Source organism: Ailuropoda melanoleuca, chromosome 1 (genome assembly GCF_002007445.2).
Source record: "Ailuropoda melanoleuca isolate Jingjing chromosome 1, ASM200744v2, whole genome shotgun sequence".
NCBI lineage: Eukaryota > Metazoa > Chordata > Mammalia > Carnivora > Ursidae > Ailuropoda > Ailuropoda melanoleuca.
Window position 1 is genome coordinate 46,508,199 of NC_048218.1, and position 23,685 is coordinate 46,531,883.

Genomic DNA, 23,685 nt, shown 5'->3' on the forward strand with positions numbered 1-23,685 from the left:
CATGTTTTGAAATCAGGAATTAAGAGATGGAGATAAAACGGTAAAGAAGCAGAGTTTCACATGATATTCATGTTAAACAGGTAGATTCAAATTAGAGTACTATAACTTTATGATGTTAAATGTAACTCCCATGGTAACCACAAAGAAAATAGCTATACAAGAGGAATTGAGAAGGGAATTTAAGCATCTCTCTATTAAAAAAAAAAAACCAACAAAACCAATAAAAGAGAAAAATGCAGAAAGCTGGGACCAAAAAAAAGCTATAAGACATGAAAAACAAGTAGCAAAATGACAGAAATAAGTCACTTCTTATCAATACTTACTTACTTTAAATGTAAATGGATTAAACTCCCCAATACAAAGATAGGGAGTGGCAAAATGATTTAAAAAAAAAACGTGATTCAACTATATACTGTCTACACCAGAGTCACATTAGATCCAAAGACATAATTAGGTTAAAAGTGAAAGGATGGAAAAAGATATTCCATGCAAATACTACCAAAAGACAACAAGGCTATTTTAATATCAGACAAAATATACTTTAAATCAAAAAAGATTGCAAGAGACAAAAAAGTAATTATGTATTAATACAAGGTATAATACAGGTAGAAGATATAACCATTATAAACATTTACACACCTAATAATAGACCATCAAAATATGTAAAGCATAAATCAACAGAAGACAAAAATAGTTTTTTTTTTTAAAGATTTTATTTATTTATTTGACAGAGACAGATAGCCAGCAAGAGAGGGAACACAAGCAGGGGGAGTGGGAGAAGAAGCAGGCTCCCAGCAGAGAAGCCTGATGCGGGGCTCGATCCCAGAATGCTGGGATCACGCCCTGAGCCAAAGGTAGATGCTTAACAACTGCACCACCCAGGCGCCCCCTTTTTTTTTTTTAAGATTTTATTTTTTATTTATTTGACAGAGACAGCCAGTGAGAGAAGGAACACAAGCAGGGGGAGTGGGAGAGGAAGAAGAAGCTCCTCCCAGAGGAGAAGCCCGATGTGGGACTCGATCCCGCAATGTCGGGATCACACCCTGAGCTGAAGGCAGACGCTTAACGAATGCGCCACCCAGGCACCCTGACAAAAATAGTTCTACAATAATAGTTGGGAGACTTCGATGCCCCACTCTCAAAAATGGAGAGAACAATCTGACAGAAGAGAACAAATTAGAGGACTTAAAAGACACAATAAACCTACTAGATCTAATGGACATACACAAAACAATCCACCTAACAACAGGAGAATACACATTCTTCTCAAATGCACATAGGACATTCTTCAAAATAGACCATATTCTAAGGAACAAATTAAGTCTCAACAGATTTAGAATGATAGATATCACACAAAGTATCTTCTCTGACCACAATGGAATGAAGTTAGAAATCACTAACAGAAGGAAAACTGGAAAACTTACAAATTTGTGGAAATTAAACAACACAGCTTAAATAACCAATGGTTCAAAGAAGAAATCACAAGAGAAATTAGAAAATACTTAAGAGATGAATGTAAACAAAACAACATATAAAAATTTGCAAAACAGGGGCTCAGTTGGTTAAGCATCTGCCTTTGGCTCAGGTCATGATCCTGGGGTCCTGGGATTAAGCCCTGCATCTGGATCCCTGCTCAGTGGGGAGCCTGCCTCTCCCTCTGCCATTCCCCCTGCTTGTGTTCTTTCACTCTCTCTCTGTGTCAAATAAATAAATAAAATCTTGAAAAACAATTTGCAAAACACAACAAAAGCACTAGTACTAAGAGGTATTTCTCAGCTGTAAACGTTTACCTTATAAAAAATAAAGACCTCAAATCAACAACCTAACTTTACAATTTAAGGAACTAGAAGAAGAAAAAGCTAAATCCAAAGCTTACAGAAAAAAGAATAAAAAGTGAATGACATACAGAATAGAAAAATAGAGAAGATTAATGAAACCAGAGGTTGATTCTTTAAAAAAAAAAAAATCAACAAACATGGCAAACTTTGGCTAGATGAGTGAAGAAAAAAAGAGAGAAGATGCAAATTACCAAAATCAAAAATTAAAGTGGGGACTTATTAATGATGCCACAAAAATAAAAAAGGATTATAATTGAGTACTGTATGTCAACAAATTGGATCACCCAGATGAAATGGACAAATTCCTAAAAATAAAAAACCTAGACTGAATGACAAAGAAACAGAAAATCTGACTTGACCTAAAATTAGTAAGAAGATTGAATCAGTAATCAAAAACCTTCCAACAAAGAAAAGCCCTGCCCCTAATGGTTTCACTAGTGAATTCCAAAATTTTATGAAGAAATAACAGCAATAATTCTCAAACTTTTCCCAAAAATGGAAGCAAAAAGAACAATTTCTAACTTATTCTATAAGGCCAGACAAAGAAACCACAAGGAAAGAAAACTAAAGACCATTATCCCTTATGAACATTGATTTGAAAATCCTCAACAAAATATTAACAAATCAAATTCAGTAGCAATTTAAAAACATTATACACCACGACCAAGTGGGATTTATTCCTGTAACACAAGAATGATCCAACATACAAAAATTGGTCAATACAAAGACCACAGTAACAGAATGAATTGAAAAAAGACATACAATCATCTCAAGTGATACAAAAAATTTTAGCAAAGTTCAGTATTTTTTCATGACAAAAACACTCAACCAGGGATGGAAGCAAACTGCTTCAAACATAATAAAAGCCATACATGAAAAACCCAAGCAAACATCATACTTACTGGAGAAAGACGAAAATGTTTTCCTGTAAGATCAGGAACAAGAAAAGGATGCCCATTTTTGCCATTTCTACTCAACAAAGTACATAGCCAATGAGACCAAAAAAGGAAGAAAAAAGACATCAAAATTGAAAAGGAATAAGTAAAAAGGCCTTTCTTCAGAGATGGTATCATCTTATACATAGAAAACCCTAAGGATTCCACAAAAAGAATTTTATAAGAATGAACTGAACAAGGTGGCAGGAAACAAACAACACAAAAATCAGCTGCATACCTATACATTTAACAATGAAAAATCTAAAAGGAAATTATGAAAACAATTCCATTTATATTAGCATCAAAAAGAAGAAAATACTTAGGAATTAACTTAACCAAGGAGGCAAAAGACAAATAAAATGAAAACTACAAAACATCGCTAGAAGAAATTAAAGACATGAATAAATGTAATCACATTTCATGTTCATGAATTGGAAGGCTAAATGTTAAGATGTCAATACTACTCAAAGCAATCTATAGGTTCAATGCAACTATATCAAAATCATGTTTTTTCCAAAAATAAAAAAAAAAAAGACCTATCCCAAAACTCACATGGAACCTTAGGGACTCCCAATAACTAAAACAATCTTGAAAAAGAAGAACAAAACCGGAAGACTCACACTTCTTTATTTCAAAAACTTACTATAAGTTACAGTAATCAAAACAGCATGGTATTGGCATAAGAAACACACAGAACAAGAGAAAAGAATAGAGAACAAAGAAACAAACTCTTATATAGGAAGTGTTTTTAAAAAACATTTTTAAGCAGGCTCCACACCCAGCATGGAGACCAACATGGGGCTTGAACTCACAACACTGAGATCAAGACCTGAGGTGAGATCAAGAGTCAGATGCTTAACTGACTGAGCCATACACACACCCCTATATGGTCAATGTTTTTTAGCAAGAGCGCCAAGACATTCAATGGGGAAAGGACAGCATTTTAAAAAATGGTGCTAGGAAAACTGGATATCGACATGCCAAAGAATGCTGTTGGACTTCTACTCAACTCCATACACAAACATTAACTCAAAACAGATCAAAGAACTAAATGCAAAGAGCTAAAATTATAAAACTCATGTAAGAAAACATATGGGAAAATCTTCATGAACATGACACTGAATTTGGCACTGATTTCTTCGATATAACATCAAAATCACAGGAAACAACAAAACAAACTACTTTATGAAGATTAAGGGATTTTAAGCATCTCAAGATATTACCAACAGAGTAGAAAGGCAACCCACAAAATGGGATAAAATATTTGCAAGTCATGTATTTTATAAGAGATTAATATTCTGAAAATACAGACAACTAAAACCCAACAACAAAAAACCTGCGCAATTCAAAAGTGGGCAAAAAACTGGAATAAACATTTCTCCAAAGAAGATATACAAATGGCCCATAAGCACATGGAAATATATTTAATATGACTAATTTTCAGGGAAACACAAATCAAAAACGTAAACACCTATCACTTCACAACCCATTAGGATGGCTATAATGAAAAAAAATTAGGTTTGATGAAGATGCAGAAAAAGTGGAACCCTTGCATACTAGTAGTGGCAATGTAAAATGTTGCAGGTAATTAGTATAGTGATCCTCAAAAATAAAAAACAGAATTACCATATGATCCAGCAATTCTACTTTGGGATATATACCCCAATTTCAAAGAACTGAAAACAGGGTTTTGATGATGTATTTGTATACCCATGTTCACAGCAGCATTATTCACAACAGCAAAAATGTGGAAGCAACACAAGTGTCCACTGACAGATGAATGGTTAAGCAAAATTGTGTATGTGTGTGTGTATACACACACACAATGGAATATTAACCAGCCTAAAAAGGGAGTAAATTCTGACATGTTGCAACATGAATGAACTTGGGGACATTATGCCAAGTAAAATAAGCCAACCACAAAAAAATAATGAATGATTCCACTTACATGAGGTACTTAAAGTAGTCAAATTCATGGAAAGTAGAATGACGGTTGCTAGGGGCTGAAGGATAAGGGAGAAATTGGTAGTCACTGTTTAATGGGTATACAATTTAAGTAGTACAGGATGAAAAGAGTTATAGAGATGGATAGTGATAATGTTAGTACAACATTATAAATGTATTTAAAACCATTAAACTATATATTTAAAAATGGTTAAGATGGAAGGCTCCTGGGGGGCACAGTCTGTTAAGCAGCCAATTCTTGGTTTCAGCTCAGGTCATAACCTCAGAGTCGTAAGATGAGCCCCCCTTACTCAGCAGGGAGCCTAATTCTCCCTCTGCCTGCCGCTCCCCCTGCTTGTGCACTCACTCACTCACTCTCTGACAAATAAATAATATCTTTAAAAAATAATAATGATAAGATGAGCCCCACATCAGGCTCCGTTTTGAGCACAGACCTGCTTAAGACTCTGTCTCTGCCTCTCCCCACTGTGTATTCTCTTTCTCTGTCTCTCTCAAATAAATTAAAAAAAAAAAATTAATGGTTAAGATGGTAAATTTTCTGTTTTGTGAATTTTACAATAGAAAAAGGAATTCATCTGTCAAAAATTATAAAAATATACTTAAAATTGACACATACTCTTCTAGTAAATGATATACCACTTAAGCTGATTTTTAAAAAAAGAACAAACAGAAAACCAAAATAGTTCTATAATCAGAAGCAGCACACACAAAAAAAGGCAATACAAAATAACAAGTAGTTTTTCGTTTTATTTACATATCACTGAGGAGAGACTGAATTTTTAAGAAGCAATAAAGAATGAGGAAAAGGAAATAGATTGCCAATTCATTTCCTAAAGAAAAGAAATCACTGGTCCCCAAAGAAGCTCAATTCCTCTCCCACGTTCAAGTTGTCTTTATGTGGTTGAATGTGCCCCAGAAAAAAGATATTCTAAACTCCTAACCCCAGTATCTCAGAATGTTACTTTATTTGGAAATACTGTCTTTATAGAGGTAATGAAGTTAAAATGAGGTCAATAGATTAGGCCATTAACACATTATGATTGGAGTCCTTATAAAAACTGCAAACTCAGGATGCCTGGGTGGCTCAGTCATTTAAGAGGCTGCCTTTGGCTCAGGTCATGATCCTGGGGTCCTGGGATTGAGTTCCCCATCGGGCTCCTTACTCAGCAGGGAGCCTGCTTCCCCCTCTGCCTGCCGCTCCCCCTTCTTGAACTCTCACTCTCTCTCTCTCTGGAAAATAAATAAATAAAATCTTAAAAAAAAAAAAAAAAACACTGGAAATTGAACACAGAAACAGAAATACACAAAGGAAAGACAACATGAAGACACACAGAGAGAATATGTAAATATATAAGATCACAGTGATACATCCAAAATACAGTGAATGCCTGAAGAAGAGGAGAGAGACATGGAACAGATTTTTCCCTGATGCCTTCAGAAGAAGCATGGCCCTACTGACATTTTCTCATGAATTGTGAATGGATTAAACAATATGGTCAAAAGCCAGAGATTGCCAGAATAAAGGAAAAATCAAGATCTGCTATATTCTGAATATATGTTTCCCTTAAAAATTCATATGTTGAAATCCTAAACCCCAAAAGTGATGGTATTGGGGGGGGCCTTTTGGGAAGTGATTAGATCATGACAGTGGAACCTTCATAAATAGCACTCATAAAGGAGGCTTAAGAGAGACCCTTCCACCCTTTGAGGACACAATGAAAAGATGGCCATCTGTACAAATCAAGAAGCCCTCCCAGACAATGAAGCTTCTGGTGCCATGATACTGGACTTCCCAGCCACCAGAACTATGAAAAATAAATATTTGTTGTTTATAAGCCACCCAGTCTATGGTACTTTATTATAGCAGCCCAAACTGCCAGGACAAGACCCAACTAAATGCTCTCAATGAGACAATTTGGATTGAAAGAAATAGGTTCAACGTGAAAAGATTTAAAAAGGTGTACCATGCAAACAGCAACCTTATGACAAAGGAGTAACTGTATCAATATTAGACACAATAGACTTTAAAACTAACAAAAATAGAGACAATGAGGGACATTACATTGATAAAAGGGTTAATCCATCAGAAAGATACACCAATTACAAATATTCATACACTTCATAAAAGGACAACAAATACATTAAGCAAAAAATGACAAAACAGAAGGGAGAATTTCAACAGCAATAGTTTGATACTTCACAACACCAGTCTTGATAATGGATAGAAATATTAGAATGAAAATCAACAACAATAACTATAACAAGAGCCTTGAATAACAGTATCAACCAATTCAATCTAACAGACCTCTAGAGAACACTCCAAATAGGAACAGAATACACATTCTTCTCAAATACACAAAACATTCTGCAAAGACTATATGAGAGACCATAAAATAAACCTCAACAAATTTACAAGAAAGGGGGAGGGGGGCTCCTGGGTGGCTCAGGTGGTTATGTGTCTGCCTTCAGCTCAGGTCGTGATCCTGGCAGGGGTCCTGGGACTGAGACCCATGTCAGGCTCCCTGCTCTGCAGGGAGTCTTCTTCTCCCTTTGAGCCCACCCCCAGGGTATGTGCTCTCTATCTCACTCTCTCTCAAATAAATAAAATCTTTAAAAAAAAAAATTACAGGAAAGGAAATCATACAAAATGTTTTCATATCACATTAAAATTCAATTAAAAATTAACAACAGATGAGTCAGTCATGGGAATGTACTATACAGCATGGTGACTATAGTTAACACTGTACTATATATTTGAAAATGGCTAAGAAAGTGAGAGTAAATCTTAAAAGTTCTCATCACAAGAAAAAAAATGTGTAACTATGCATGATGATGGACCAACTAGACTTACTGCGGTGATCATCTCTCAATATATACAAATACTAAAACATTACATCGTACACCTGAAAATAATATAATGTTATGCCAATTATATTTCAATAAAAAATTAACAGAGGAAAATCTTTGAAATTTAAAAATATGCAGAAATTAATTATACACCTTTTCATAACAAATATGTCCAAAAAAAACGTACCAATTAGAAAATACTTTCAAGATTAATGAAAAGAACATCAAAACATATAAAATTTGAGATGTAGCTAATATAGTTCAGGGGAAATTTAAAACTATAAGTGTCTATGTTAGAAAAGAAGACAGCTCTCAAATCAATAATCTCACTATACACCTTAAGATTTAGAAAAAGAAGCACAAACTATTTCCAAAACAAGAACAAGGAAAAAAAGATTATAATGGAAGTAAATGAAATAGAATACAGAAAACCAATAGGGAAAACTGAAGAAATCAAAAGTTGGTTCTTTGAAAAGATCAACAAAATTAACAAATCTTTAGGGAGACTGAAGAGAAAAAGAGAGAAAATGCAAATTAGTAAATCAGGAATGAAAAAGAGATCAGTAATATTACAGTAATTAAAAAGATTATGAGAATATTTTGAACAAACATATGCCAACAAATTAGATAACTTATAAAATGCAAAAATTCCTAGAAAGGCACAAGCTACCAAAACTGACTCATAAAGAAATAGAAAATCTGAATAGAACTATAACAAATAAAAATTTACATTTGTAATGTGAAAACTTCAGACACACACATATGCAAAATGCCAATGACCAGATGGCTCAGTGGTGCATTTCATCAAACATTCAAAGAAAAACTGGGGTGCCTGGCTGGCTCAGACAGTAGAGCATGCGACTATTGATCTCAGCACTGTGAGTTCAAGCTCCATGCTGGGTGTAGAGATTACTAAAATACAATCTTAAAAGCAAAACATCTAAAGAAAAATTAATATTGACTCTCCAAAAATTCTTCCAGAAAAACAAAGGAAGAGAGAACACTTTCCAACTCATTCTTCAAGGCCAGTATTAACCTGATTCCAAAGCCAGACAAAGACAACATAAGAAAACAGCGATAAATTTCTCTTTTTAATGCAAATATAAACATACTTAACAAAATCCTAGCAAACTGAATTCATCAACATATAAATGGGATTATAAATCAGGATCAAGTGGAATTTATCCCAGGAATCAAAGTTGGTTTAAGATTTAAAAATCAAGTTATGGGGGCACCTGGGTGGCTCAGTCGTTAAGTGTCTGCCTTCGGCTCAAGTCATGATCCCAGTGTCCTGGGATCAAGCCCCGCATGGGGCTCCCTGCTCAGAGGGAAGCCTGCTTCTCCCCTCCCACTCCCCCTGCTTGTGTTCCCTCTCTTGCTGCCTCTCTGTCAAATAAATAAATAAAATCTTAAAAAAAAAAAAATCAAGTTATGTAACACACTGTATTAATAAAGGATACAAATTACATGATATGAATGCAGAAAAGGCATTTGACAAAATGCAACATGCATTCATGATAAAAAGCCTCCAACAAGTTAGGAATAGAAAGGAACTTCCTCATCATGAAAAAGGATATGTCTCAGTCTATCTGGGTTACTACAACAAAATACCATAAAGTGGGTGGCTTATAAACAACATTCATTTCTCATAGCTCTGGAGGCTGCTAAGTCCAAGGTCAGGGTGCCAGCCAGCATGGTCAGGCTCTCGTGAAGGCCCTCTTCTAGACTCCAGACGGCTAACTTCTCACTGTGTCCTCAACATGGTGGAAGAAACTAGGAAACTCTGTGAAGTCTCTTATTTAGGCAGTAATCCCATTCATGAGTGCTTCACCCTCATGACTTACACAACCACCTAAGGGTCCCACCTCCAAATGCCATCACACTGGGTATTAGAATTTCAACATAACGGGGCGCCTGGGTGGCACAGCGGTTAGGCGTCTGCCTTCGGCTCAGGGCGTGATCCCGGCGTTGTGGGATCGAGCCCCACATCAGGCTCCTCTGCTATGAGCCTGCTTCTTCCTCTCCCATTCCCCCTGCTTGTGTTCCCTCTCTCGCTGGCTATCTCTATCTCTGTCAAATAAATAAAATAAAATCTTTAAAAAAAAAAAAAATTTCAACATAACATTCTGAGGGGACACAAATATTCAAACCATAGCAAAGCATCTATGAAAAACTTAGCTAACATGATACTTAATGGTAAAATACTAACTGCTTTTGCTCTGAGAGTGGGGAAAAAACAAAGATGTCCATTCTCACCACTTCTATACCACATTGTACTAGATGTTCTAGCCAGGACAATTAAGCAAAGAAAGAAAATTAAAGGCATCCAGGTGGAAAGAAAGAAGTAAAACTGTCTTTATGAACAAAACTCCAAGCAATCTACTAAAAACTTCTAGAACTAGTATGACTTAAACAAGGTTGCAGCATATTATGTCAACATACATAAAATCAGTTCCTATACACCAACAATGAACAGTCTGAAAATAAAATTAAGAAAACAGGGGTGCCTGGGTGGCTCAATCATTAAGCGTCTGCCTCTGGCTCAGGTCATGATTCCAAGGTTCTGGGGTCAAGCCCTGCATCAGGCTCTCTGCTCAGCAAGGAGCCTGCTTCTCCCTCTCTCTGCCTACAGCTCCCCTACTTGTGCTTACTCTCTGTCAAATAAATAAATAAAATCTTTTTAAAAAACGAAATAAAATAAGGAAAACAATTCCAGTCACAACAGCATCAAAAAGAAGAAAATAAATTACCAAACATTGCTGAAAGAAATTAAAAAGGATCTAAATAAATGGAAAGATATCGCATGTCCATGAATCAGAGGATTTTTAAGTATTAAGATGGCCAAAATCCCCAAATTAGTCTATAGAGTCAACACATTCTCTATAGACTTTGTTGGCTTTGTTGTTAAAATTGACAACCTGATTCTAGAATTCAACTGAAAATGCAAGGAACCCAGAACAACCAAAACAATCTTGAAAAATATAATAAAGTTTGAAGACTCTCACTTTCCAATCTCAAAACTTAATGCCAAGTTTTAGTAATCAAGATACAGTGATACTGGCATAAAGACAGACATACAGATCAATGGAATATAATTCCAAATCCAGCAATAAACCTTTATATTTATAGTCAGTTGATTTTCAATAAAAGTACCCAAAAAATTGGTACCTTTTCAACTGATGGTGCTGGGACAATTGCATCACAAACAAAAATATAAATTTGGATGCCTATCTCATATCATATCTGAAAATTAACTCTAAATGGATAAAAGACCTAAATCTAATAGCTAGAACCTTAAAACTCTTAGAAGAAAACTCAAGAATAAATCACTGTAACCTCAGATTAGGCAACAGTTTCTTAGGACAACAAAAGCACAGCAACAAAAGAAAAATAGATAAATGGGACTTCATCAAAATGAAAAAACTTCTGTGCTTCAAAAGACAACATCAACATCAAGAAACTGAAATGCTGAATGGGAGAAAATATTTGCAAATCATCTATCTGATAAAGACTTGTATACAGAATATAAAAAGAATTCTTACAATTCAAAAATGGAAACAACACAATTTTAAAATGGCAAAGGATCTAAATAGACTCTTCTCCAAAGAAGATATAAAAATGATCAATAACCACATAAAAAGATAGTGTCATTAGGAAATGCATATCAAAACCACAATGAGGCACCATTTCACACCCACAGGGATATCTATGAAAGGAAGGAAAGGAGGAAGGCAGAGAGGGAGAATTAAATATTGGTAAGGATATGGAATCACTAACATATTTTACATTTCCTACAGACAATTTACTGGAAAAGGGAGAATAAGACTAAGTACCTTATAAAGTGCTCTGACATAAATTTAAGAACTCCAATTAGTCTTCTAATTCGTGTGATCTCCCAGTAACTAATTTTTACTCTGCTAGTCATTTTTTCATTCACTGTTCAAAAAAGGAAAATTCAGTGCCCTTTTGTACAATAACAACTTTTTAATCATTTACGGATGTCCAATCCTGAAATGCTCTAAATTTCTTCTGATAATTGCAATTTCAATCCCCCAAATATTTAATTCTAGTATAACCATAATTCACTAATACTATGACTAGTTCCACAGTTGCTAAATTGAGCATCCTTCTTACTGCAGACCACAAATGATGAATCAAGCATTATAATCAGTCTATACGTAACTTTTGTTTTATCAGCTAAAGTTTATCAAGATGTACCAAATGCACAAAACAAGGAGTTAAGATGACTTAGAATCACAGAAAGTTCGAGCTTGGAAGGAACCTTACAACTGAATCTTGAATTCAGTCTTTGTATTTCAAAAGTATGGTAATTGAGACCCAAAGAGGCTAAACGAATCACCCATGGTCACACTATTTACACACAGTATAAGCCCATCCTATGTCATACACACATATACCTTACCTTTCTGGTGATGTTTTAGAAGTGACAGGACGTCCTTGGACACCTTTTCTACTTTTATGGTCTAGAGAGAGGACCTTATTTCTTAGGCTTCTTTTCCACTGGGGAGGGAAAAAATGGAATTTAATACTAAATATAACAATATGACAATTAAAAGGCACTTAAATTTGTTTTTATTTAGAAATTCAAGATAAACAGCCAAATTCACAGGTCATGGAAGAAAAAAAGTGCAATCTACAAAACCACCTGGCTCTTTTGCTAGTGCAGAAATATGAGTCCATGAAAAAAATAGAAGCTATTTTAAACCGTCGAGGTAAATTGTTAGGAAATCAACATTTTGACAGTCCAAAGCTTACATAATCATACAATTTTTTTAAGACTAAAGGAAATAAAAATTATTATATACCAAGTTAAACAGGGTCTGTGATTTTGAAGTAACTGCATTTACAACAATTGGAAGGGATTACAACTGGTTCCCTATGAACTGCTACATGGAAAATTTAGGAAAGAGACATCTTACTTAACAGGGTTTAGATTTAATCTGACTAGACACAAAAGTTAAAATTATTTAATACAAAACAGTATGACTCTACACAAATAAATTATTTATCTTCTCTGCATTAGTCTCCTTATCATTAAAATGGACATAATAGTAGCTATCTCACAAGGATGTAAGGTGACTATATATGTAATAAGTTTAAAACTGTTTTCCTTAAAGAGATTTATACACCTGTGTTTATAGCAGCATTGTTCACAAAAGTTAAAAGAATTCAAGTGTCCCATTAATAAAAGAAGGATAAAGAAAATATGGTATATACATACAATGAAATATTATTCAATCTTTTTTTTATTCAGTCTTAAAAAGTTAATTTTGACACACACCACAACATGGATGACCCTTGATGACTGTGGGAGAACAAATATATATTTATTGGTCTCTGCCCCCAGTTCCTGGCACAGAGCTCCTAAAACCCTTGTAATTTCCTGGATTGATAGGAGCATCTTTTGTTATATATTTGATCTTTGCTCTCCATTCCTGACATAGGGCTCCTGAAACCCTTGTAATTTCCTGGGTGACAGAAGTGTCTTTTGTACTAATGTGGTGACTCTGGGTGGGCTCCTGGAAGGCTCCTGGATGAGGGCTGGTCACCAGAAAGACTAAGCCATAATTAGAAGCTTGGAATTTTTAGCCTCACCCTCCATTTTCTAAAGAGGCGAAAAAGAGCTGAAAACAGACTTAATAAGTTATATCTACATGCGGAAGCTTCCATAAAAATCCCAACAGTATGGGATTCAGAGCACTTTCAGGTTGGTGAACACATCCACAAACCACACATGTGAACTCCACAAGGACAGAGGCTCCTGCATTAGAGACCCTCCCAGACCTCGCCCTGTGTATCTCTTCATCTAACTGTTCAATGGTATCCTTTATCATATCCTTCAATAAACTGATAAATATAAGTATTTTCCTGAGTTCTCTCAGCAGCTCTAGCATAAATTAATCGAACCTGACGGGGTAGCTGTGGGAACCTTAGATTTATAGCCACTCAAGCACAAGCATAGGTGACAGCTGGACTTGTGACTGGCATCTGAAGGGGGATGGGAGGACTCTTATGGGATCGAGCCCCTAACTTGTGGGGTCTGACACTACTTCCAAGTAGAGTCAGAATTGAATTAAATTGTAGAATACCCAGCTGGTATCACAGAGCATTGCTTGGTAGGGGAAAACCCACACACATCTGGTGTCAAAAGTATTGTAAATATGATAGTAGTGTGAGAGTAAATGAGAAACAAAGGAGGAAGACTTGGTTTTTCCTCACACGATGACATTATGCTAAGTGAAATAAGTCAGTAACAAAAAGACAAATACTATATGATTCAAGTTACATGAAGTATCTAAAGCAGTCAAATTCATAAAGGTAGGAAATAGAATGGTGGTTGCCTGGGGCTGGGAGAGGAAGAAATGAAGTATCATTTAATGGGTAGAGTGTTTCAGGTTTGCAAGATATAAAGAGCTCTGGAGATAGATGGTGATAATGGTTGCACAACAATGTGAATGTACTTCACGCCAGTGAATTGTACCCCTAAAAATGGTTAAAATGATAAATTTTATGTTATGTGTATTTAACCACAATTTAAAATAAATGTTTAAAAGATAAAAAAAATTTAATGAAAAATAAAACACTGTTTTGAACATGACAGCCCTCGATAAACACCCTTTTTAATTCTCCAGAAACTGTGTTATCTCATTATCACCACAGCCCTGCATGGTATAAAACACATTTTATCAGAGGAAAGTGATGTTCGACCAATGACCCCAAGTCTGTCTCCCATAAAAGCCTAAGTTCTTCCAATGCTTTAATTCTAAATTATATAAATTCTCAGAAATCCGCCATCAATATATCAACTTAAACACATCCGTCACTCCCATTTCACTACAAAATGTAAATCTATCAATATTACAAGATTAAAACTACATTTTCTCTCCATTTTCACTATCACTGTCTTAGTTCTGCCTCTTCTTATTTCTGACCTAGACTCTTACAATGTTATCCTAATAGGATTCCCTGCCGATGGTCTCTTATCCTCTAATCTAGCATCTGCTTCATCATGAAAGTTAAATCTTTCAAAAATGCAAATCTGTTGTCACTCTGCTGCTTACATTCTTAAGTGTTTCTGACTACTTAAAGGAGGAAAATAATAATAATAATAACAACTGTGTTTTCATTTCTCACGTCTGCTTCCCATGCATCGTGTATTCTGACCATACTAAACTATCTGTAGTTCCCCAAAAGTGCTGTGCAGTTTCATCCTTCAACATGTTTCCTTACTAGAAGCTTTACCCTCCCTAGTTCTCTTTGCCCAGTAAGCCCCAATCTAGTACCACCAGAAACCTTCCTCACCCTCTCACAGAGTAAATCAATCTCTCCTACAATACCATTATACGTTTTGCATACCTCTATTACTGATAACACTTCTCACAATGAATTATATTATCTGTTTACATCCAACTGCAACAAGGACTAGGGAGGATTTGGCTTAAGGGCTGAGCGCTCAGAACTGCTGGCCAACTAGTTCCCTGTAATTGTTCCACTAACCTCACAGTAAATGCAACCTTCACATTTTATATTATTGAATTTTTTGTAACCCGCTAATCATACTATAATCAGGTTACCTATATGTGCAAAATGATGAAAGTACTAGTATTTGAGCCTCAGATTCTGTAAAGAGAAGACAACAACAGTATTCCCACCAAAGAGGGGGCAAAAAAGAATAAGAGTTTTAAACTATTACAAAAATAAGATGAACTCATGAAGACAAACTGGAGACAACTTTAATAGGAAGGAGATTGATTAAAATGTCATTAACTCTGAATTATTGAATCCTACCATATCCAAGGGTAACCTGAAGTATATCCAGAAACGTTACCAAATGAAAATAAAATTCACTTAGACTTTGATCACGTTTTTTTTTTTTTTAAAGATTTTATTTATTTATTTGACAGAGATAGAGACAGCCAGCGAGAGAGGGAACACAAAGGGGGAGTGGGAGAGGACGAAGCAGGCCCATAGCAGAGGAGCCCGATGTGGGGCTCGATCCCGCAACGCCGGGATCACGCCCTGAGCCGAAGGCAGACGCTTAACCGCTATGCCACCCAGGCGCCCCGATCACATGTTTCTTATATGTAATATCACATTAAAATATTTACATATTTTCTTTTTAAAAATTAGTTAAGAATTGTAGGCTGGGTTAGTAATTTGTATTTTTCACACTTATACTTGTTTTTCTTTTAGTCTACGAACCTATTGTATGCTCTCTCTGAAAAATAAAAATCACATAACAAAGAATTCTCCTACAAACTGACTATGAATGGGAATTTATTCCCATACATAATCTGAAAGCTACCCGACCACAAATAGGAAAGTTAAGATACATAAATAATTTTATTTTAAATATGAAAAAGGCTTTTAGAAGAAAAAAAAAAGACTTTGTTTACAGACAGGATCAAAGCATTCAGTTACGTAAATTTATCCCTCTCCAAGGACACCAAAATAAAATACTATGCTAATTCAATAAAATGGTCCACAATAACTACTAAAAATTTTCTTAGATAAAATCAACTCTACATGCATTCTAAGTGGTGTGGGGTTGACAATCTCAACTGAGTGCTTCCTTAGATACTAAAAGGGAACCAAAGCTGTATCTTGAGGAAAATTCTGACTTTGTTCACAACTACTTACCCCATCACAGCTTACTGTAGTAAAAATGCATAATGACTTTCCAACCAATTGAGATTATTGGTCTAGATTTAACTTTATAACAGAATTTCAACTCAACTAGTTCTTCATTCAGTTTCCAAAGTAAGCAATATGTAATGCCAACAATGAAAACACTTAACAAAAAACATAAGCTGAAATTATTTGCTAACTAGTATCTACTGAGCCATTGGATGTATTATGGGGGAAGGTCTGGAGAATCCTGTATACTCTTCAACCACTTTTCCCCCAATGTTTTCCCCAAACATCCTACATGACAACAGAAAAATATATAACCAGGAAATTAACAATGAGACAATTCATGACCTTATTAAGATGTCACCTGTTTTATATGCACACATTTGTGTATAAGTGCATTTTTAGTTCAGTGCTATTTTATCGTACGTGCACATCTGTGTGACCACAACCAAAGTCAAGATATAAACAGCTGGGTTACACACGTCCTTTCTGCTATCCTTTTATAAACACAGCTGCCACCCTTCCTTCCACTAACTCCTAGCCTCTAAAGGTCCTGAGAGTTTTCCTAGCAAATCAGACGTTTAAGTAAGAAAATGAATTATATACTCTCCATTCCATTAACTAAAAGTGAACAGTTCACACTTCATTCTATAATGTAAGCACTGCACTGATACTGAATCCACATAATGGCACTACAAGAAGGAAAAAAAACTAAAGACCAACATCTCCAATAAGCATAGACAAAAACACTCAACAAAAAAATTAGCAGATCAAAACAAGTAATATATGAAAAGAAAAATACAATACAGGCAGTTAGGGTTTATTCCAGAGCAGAAAAGTGGTTCAATATTCAAAGATCAATCCAAAAAACAAAAAAACAAAAAAAACTACACACCAAACATAATATGAAAAGTCAAGGGATAAAGATATGCTGTTCTATCACAGATCAAAAGAAAGCTAGAGTAGCTATACTGATTTCGGACTCAACAAACTTCAGAGAAAGAAAAATTATCAATTTGGAGGGATATAGGGGTAAAGATAAATATTACATAATGATAAAACGGGTCAATTCTCCCAGAAGACATAACAATCTTTAATATCTATGTGCTCAACATTAGAGCACCAAAACACATAAGGTGGAAAAAAAAATCTGACAAACTCTAAAAGCCATTTACGACTTTTTTTAAAGAAAATTCTCAGCAAAGTAGCAATAGAAGGGACTGTTCTCAATCTAATAAAGAAATCTACAGCAAACCTACAGAAAATATACTTAATGGTAAGAAACCAGATGTACCCTTTCAGCAATCCTATTCAGCCTCATACTGAAGCCCTAGATAATGTTGTAAGATAAGAAAAGAAAAGAAAAAGTACACAGATTGGGGGAAAAAAATAAAACTTTTATTTAAGGTGACATAATTATCTATGCAGAAAATCCCATGGGGCGCCTGGGTGGCACAGCGGTTAAGCATCTTCCTTCGGCTCAGGGCGTGGTCCCAGAGTCCTGGGATCGAGCCCCACATCAGGCTCCTCTGCTATGAGCCTGCTTCTTCCTCTCCCACTCCCCCTGCTTGTGTTCCCTCTCTCGCTGTCTCTATCTCTGTCGAATAAATAAATAAAATCTTTAAAAAAAAAAAAAAAGAAAGAAAAGAAAATCCCAAAGAATCGATTTAAAAAAAAAAAAAAACTCCTTCAACAAACAAGCCATTTTAGCAATGGTGCAGGAAACAAGATATTTATACAAAAGTCAATTACCTTCTTTAAAAGTAATTAACATTGGAATTTGAAATTTAAAACAATACATCAGCACAAAAAAGTAAATATTTATGTACAAATCAAATAAAATATATACAAAATCTGTATGACAAAAAACACAAAACTGTGTTAAAAGGTATCAAAGATCTAAATAGATATTTCATGTACATGGATAGGAAGACTCAATAAGTTGTCCTCCCAACTTAATCTACAAAGTCAACACCAATCAATATCCCAACAAGTTAGTTTGTGGATAGTAACAAAGTGATTCTAAATTTTAAATAGAAAGCCAAAGACCCAGAATAGCCAATACAATATTGAAGAAATACAAACTTGGAAAACTTACACTCCTGATGTCAAGACTTACTGCAAAAGCTAGAGTAATCAAGATAGCATGGCATGGACAAACAAATAGATCAATGGAGTAGAATAAATAGCTGAGAAACAGATCCACATAATGTGATCAACTGATCTATGACATGGGAACAATAGCAATTCAATACATAAAGGCCAGTATTTCCAACAAATGGTGCTGATATCCATGTAGAAAGAAAGAGAAACATAAGTCTTACATCTTTCACAAAAATTAATGCAAAATGGGCCACAGGTCTAAATACAAAATGCAAAACTATAAAACTAAAAGATAACATCAGAGAAAACCTAGGTGAACTTGGGTTAGGCAATTACTTCTTAGATATAATACCTAAAGCACTATCCATGAAGAAAAAAAAATGATAATTTGGCCTTCCCTGAAATTAAAACTTCTGCTTTGTGAAAGACCATTAAGAGAATGAAAAGATAACACAAAGACTAGAAAAAAATTTTTTGCAAAATACAAATCTGATAAAAAGACTGATATCCAAAATACAGTGGATTCCTAAAACTCGAAAATAAGAAAACAATCCAAGTTTAAAAAAGGCCAAAGATCTGAAGGCACACCTCACCAAAGATACACAGCTGGCAAAAATACATATGAAAAGAAACTCAAGAAAATATGTCATCAGAGAACTGCAAGTTAAAACAAGATACCACTATACACCTATTAGAATTGCTAAAACATAAGACACTGACAATACCAAATGTCAACTAGAATGTGGAGCATTAGGAAATCTCATTAGATGCTGGTGGGAATGTAAAATGTACAACCATTCTGGAAGACAGTTTAGCAATTCCTGACAAAACTAAACATACCCTTAACATACAATCCAACAACTGCAATCCTTGGTATTTATTAAAATAAGTGGGAAACATGTCCACACAAAAACGTGTACATGAATATTTACTGTGGCTTTATTCATAATTGCCAAAACCTGGAAGCAAACAAGATGTCTTTTAACAGGTGATGGATAAACAAACTGTGCTACATCCACTTAATGGAATATTAGTCAGCAATAAAAACAATAGTCGGGGAGGCTATGCATGTGTGGAGGCAAGGGACATATGGAAACTGTATCTTCCGCTCAATTTTGCTGCAATCCTAAAGCTGCTCTAGTGAAAACGTCTTTATTTTTTTAAAGATTTATTTATTTATTTTAGAGAAAGAGAGAGAGCACACATGAGTGGGTAGAAAGGCAGAGGGAGAGGGAGAAAAGCAGCAGACTCCCCACTGGGCAGGGAGCCCAATGCAGTGCTTGATCTCAGGACCCTGAGACCATGACCTGAGCCAAAAACAAGGCAGATGCTTAACTAAGTCATTAGGCGCCCCCCCCAAAAAAATTCTTTTTTTTAGAGAAACGAGCTATCAAGCCACAAAAAAAGACATGAATGAATGTAAAAGCATATTGTTAAGTGGAAGAAAACAATCTAAAAAGTTTGTATGATTCCATGTGACATTACAGAAAAAGTAAAACTGGATGGGGCACCTGGGTGGCTCAGTCGTTGGGCGTCTGCCTTCGGCTCAGGGCGTGATCCCAACGTTCTGGGATCAAGCCCCGCATCAGGTTCCTCCTCTGGGAGCCTGCTTCCTCTCCCCTCCCCCTGCATGTGTTCCCTCTCTCGCTGGCTGTCTCTCTCTCTGTCAAATAAATAAATAATATCTTTAAAAAAAGAAAGAAAGAAAGGGGGCGCCTGGGTGGCACAGCAGTTAAGCATCTGCCTTCGGCTCAGGGCGTGATCCCGGCGTTCTGGGATCGAGCCCCACATCAGGCTCCTCTGCTATGAGCCTGCTTCTTCCTCTCCCACTCCCCCTGCTTGTGTTCCCTCTCTTGCTGGCTGTCTCTATCTCTGTCAAATAAATAAATAAAATTGAAGAAAGAGAGAAAGAGAGAGAGAGAAAGAAAGGAAAGAAAGGAAAGAGAGAGAGAGAGAGAAAGAAAGAAAGAGAAAGAAAGAAAGAAAGAAAGAAAGAAAGAAAGAAAGAAAGAAAGAAAGAGAAAGAAAGAAAAAGAAAGAAAGAAAGAAAATTGGAGATATTAAAAAGATCAGTGGAGCACAAAAGATTTTTTTAACAGTGAAATTATTCTGTATCACATTGTAATGGTAGTTGCATGCCATTATATACTTGTCAAAAGACAGAATATACTAGACAAAATGTGAACCCTAACGTAAACTATGGACGTCAACTAACAATAATCTACCAGGGATAGTTCCAGTTCAAGATGACAATGTAGGAGGCTCCTGAAATCACTTCCTCCCACAGACATACCAAACCTACATATACAACAATTCCCTCTGAAAAAATCCAGAAACTAGCTGAACAACTCCTCTAAATATCACAGGAATGAGAAAAAACACTGAAACATGTAGGAGAAGCTGAGATGATCTTGCCATAAACACCACCCCCAGCAAAATAGAACACAACCAGGAGAGAACTGACAACTCCCAGCTTCTGCCTAAGGTACAAAGGATTTGGACCCGACATCTGGCACCCTGACCTTTAAGATTATCACTGAGGAGACAGGCAACTAAAACATCTAGCTTTGAAAGCCAACGCGGCTTGCATCCATGAAAATCACAAGGCTCTAGCAAACCAAGAGACAGTTCTTAAAAGATTCACGTGGACTCACCATGGCTAACATTCCAGGACCCAGCATAGAGGTAGCTGATTGAAACACACCCAGAAAGAGGTCTATTTGTTTATCGTAAAAACCGCAGCCTGAGGACAGGCTTCTAATTTAACATGCATTTAGAGGCCAACTACAATTCTCTCCGGAGACCACAGAGCCAAGCAGATGCCATCTTTGTATCTCCCTCTGCTTCACTCCAGATTGCCATCATCTTCTGAAAAGGAGCTTATGCACAAGTCTGACACCCCGGTTTTTGCAGTTGCTACCTATGGGATGTCCCTTGATCATGTGGCTGTGGTGCCAGTGGAGAATATGCTCATAGATTCCACAGGACTGAAACAGAGAAACAGTTCTTAACACCAGCTATCCCCCAGGGCACAGCACAGAGGGAGCAGACAGAAACACTCATGTACCAGTCTCCCCCTGAAAGAGGTATCTTTGCGTACTTTCAAAGATGCTGCCTGAGGATCCACCTTCCAATCAGCCTGACTGAGATCACCCCTTAGAGACACTGACAGGTCTTGGCACACCCTCAACTACTGGAAGACACTAAGAAAAAAGAAGTCAGCTTTGACAATCCGAAAGGTCTGAGAGACAACCAAGAGCTAAGATAGAGTTCAACTCCTATACAAGATCATACCTTCAACACTAGGAAGTGGCTGTATCATATAATGCACAGAAACCAACTAGAGTGAAAGAAAATGAAGCAAAGGAATATGTTTCAAACAAAAGAACATCAGAAAAAGACCTTAATGAAATGGAGATAAGTGGCTTACCTGATAAATAGTTCAAAATAACTGTTATAAAGAGGCTTAACAACATCAGGAGAACAACACATGGACACAGTGAAAATTTCAACAAAGAAAATATATTAAGTACCAAACAGAAATCACAGAGCTGAAGAATACAATAACAGAACTGAAAACTTCAAGAGAATTTCAACAGTAGACTAGATGAAGTAGAAGAAAGGACCAGTCAAAGATAGGGCACCCATTCAGAATTCTGAATTCACCCATTCAGAAGACCAAAAGAAAAAGAAATTAAAAAGAGTGAGGATATAATAAGGGATTTATGGAACAACATCAGATAGAACAATATTCACATTATAGGGGCCCTGGAAGGAGAAGAGAGAGAGAAAGTGCCAGAAATTATCTTAAGAAATACTGGGGAGGAAACAAACTTTCAAATCCAGGAAGCTCAGAAAGTTCCAAAATAGATGTTTCAAATTAGATCTCCAAAGAGAGTCACACCAAGACACATTATAGTTAAATTACAAAAAGTTAAACACAAGGAGAATTTAAAAAGCAACAAGAGAAAAATAACTTGTTATACACAAGGAAACCCCCTCCCAAAAGATTATTAGCAGATTTTTCAGCAGAAACTTTGCAGGCCAGAACAAAGTGCATTATATATTAAAAGTGTTGAAACTGGGGTACCTGGCTGGCTGAGTTGGTAGAGCATGCAACTCATAATCTCAGGGGGCTGTGAGTCTGAGCCCCACATTGGGTACAGAGATCACCTAAAAATAAATAAACTTTAAAAAAAAAAAAAGTACTCAAACAAACCACCAAAAACAAGAATAAAACCGCCAAAGGTGTCTTTCAGAATTGGAGGAGAGATAGAGTTTTCAAGACAAGCAGAAGGTAAAGGAACTCATCACCTGTAGACTAGCTTTATAAGAAATGTTGTAGGGACTTCCTTAATCCAAAACAAAAGGCTGCTAATTAGTAACAAGAAAACGTGAAAGTATGAATCTCACTAGTAAAAGCAAATACATAAATTCAGAATAAGCTAATATAATTGTGGTGGGCTAACCACTTCTAAGTATAATATAAAGGCTAAAGGAAAAATATTTTTAAAAAACAACTCTAACTACAAGAATTCATTAATGGATACACAAAATAGCAAATTGTAACATCAAAAACAAAACGGGGGTGGATAAAAATGTAGAGCTTTATAATGAATTCAAGTTTAAGTGATTATCAACTTAAAATATGCTATAAAGATGTTTTTTGTAAGCCTCATGGTAAACACAAGGCAAAAATCTGCAGTGGATACACAAAAGTTAAAGGGAAAGGTATCAATATCACCACAGAAGATCATCAAATAGATCACAATAGAGCAAGAGAAAAGAAAGAAACAGGGAATTACAAAACAGTCAAAAACTAATTAACAAAATGGCAATAAGTCCATACCTACCAATAATTCTTTAAATGTAAATGGTATAAATTCTCTAATCAAGACATAGTGATTAAATGGGTAAAAAAAAAAAAAAAACAACTATATACTGCCTACAAGAGACTCACTTCACCTTTAAAAACACACATAAGTTAAAAAAGAAGGGATCGGGAAAGATATTCCTTACAAAGGAAACCCAAAAAAAAGCTGGGGTCGGTATGCTTAATGAGACAAAATACACTTTGAAACAGAAACTGCAGTAACTGACAAAGTAGGTCATTATATAACGATAAAGGGGTCAATCCAACAAAAGGATATAATTTTTGTAAGTATTTATAAGCCCAATATAGGAACATCTAAATATGTAATGCAAATACTAACAGATTAAAGGGAGAAATAAACAACAATACAATAATAGTAGTAGACTTCAATACCCCCACTTTCTCCAATGGATAGATCATCCAGAGAGAGAATCAAGAAAGGACTGGACTCAAACAGCACATTAGACCA

The 23,685-nt window shown here is 35.7% G+C and overlaps 1 protein-coding gene across 4 annotated transcripts in view; it reads right to left on the reverse strand.

Annotated features, from left to right (window-relative positions):
• The window catches only part of SENP7 (SUMO specific peptidase 7), a 129,368-nt gene that overhangs the window by 82,556 nt on the left and 23,127 nt on the right, over positions 1-23,685 (reverse strand). For all 4 annotated transcript variants that reach the window (XM_011222114.3, XM_019797313.2, XM_011222113.3 and 1 more), the window contains exon 4: positions 12,009-12,106. In XM_011222114.3, coding sequence (XP_011220416.2) covers positions 12,009-12,106 — 98 coding nt within the window. The remainder of the gene's footprint in view (positions 1-12,008; positions 12,107-23,685) is intronic.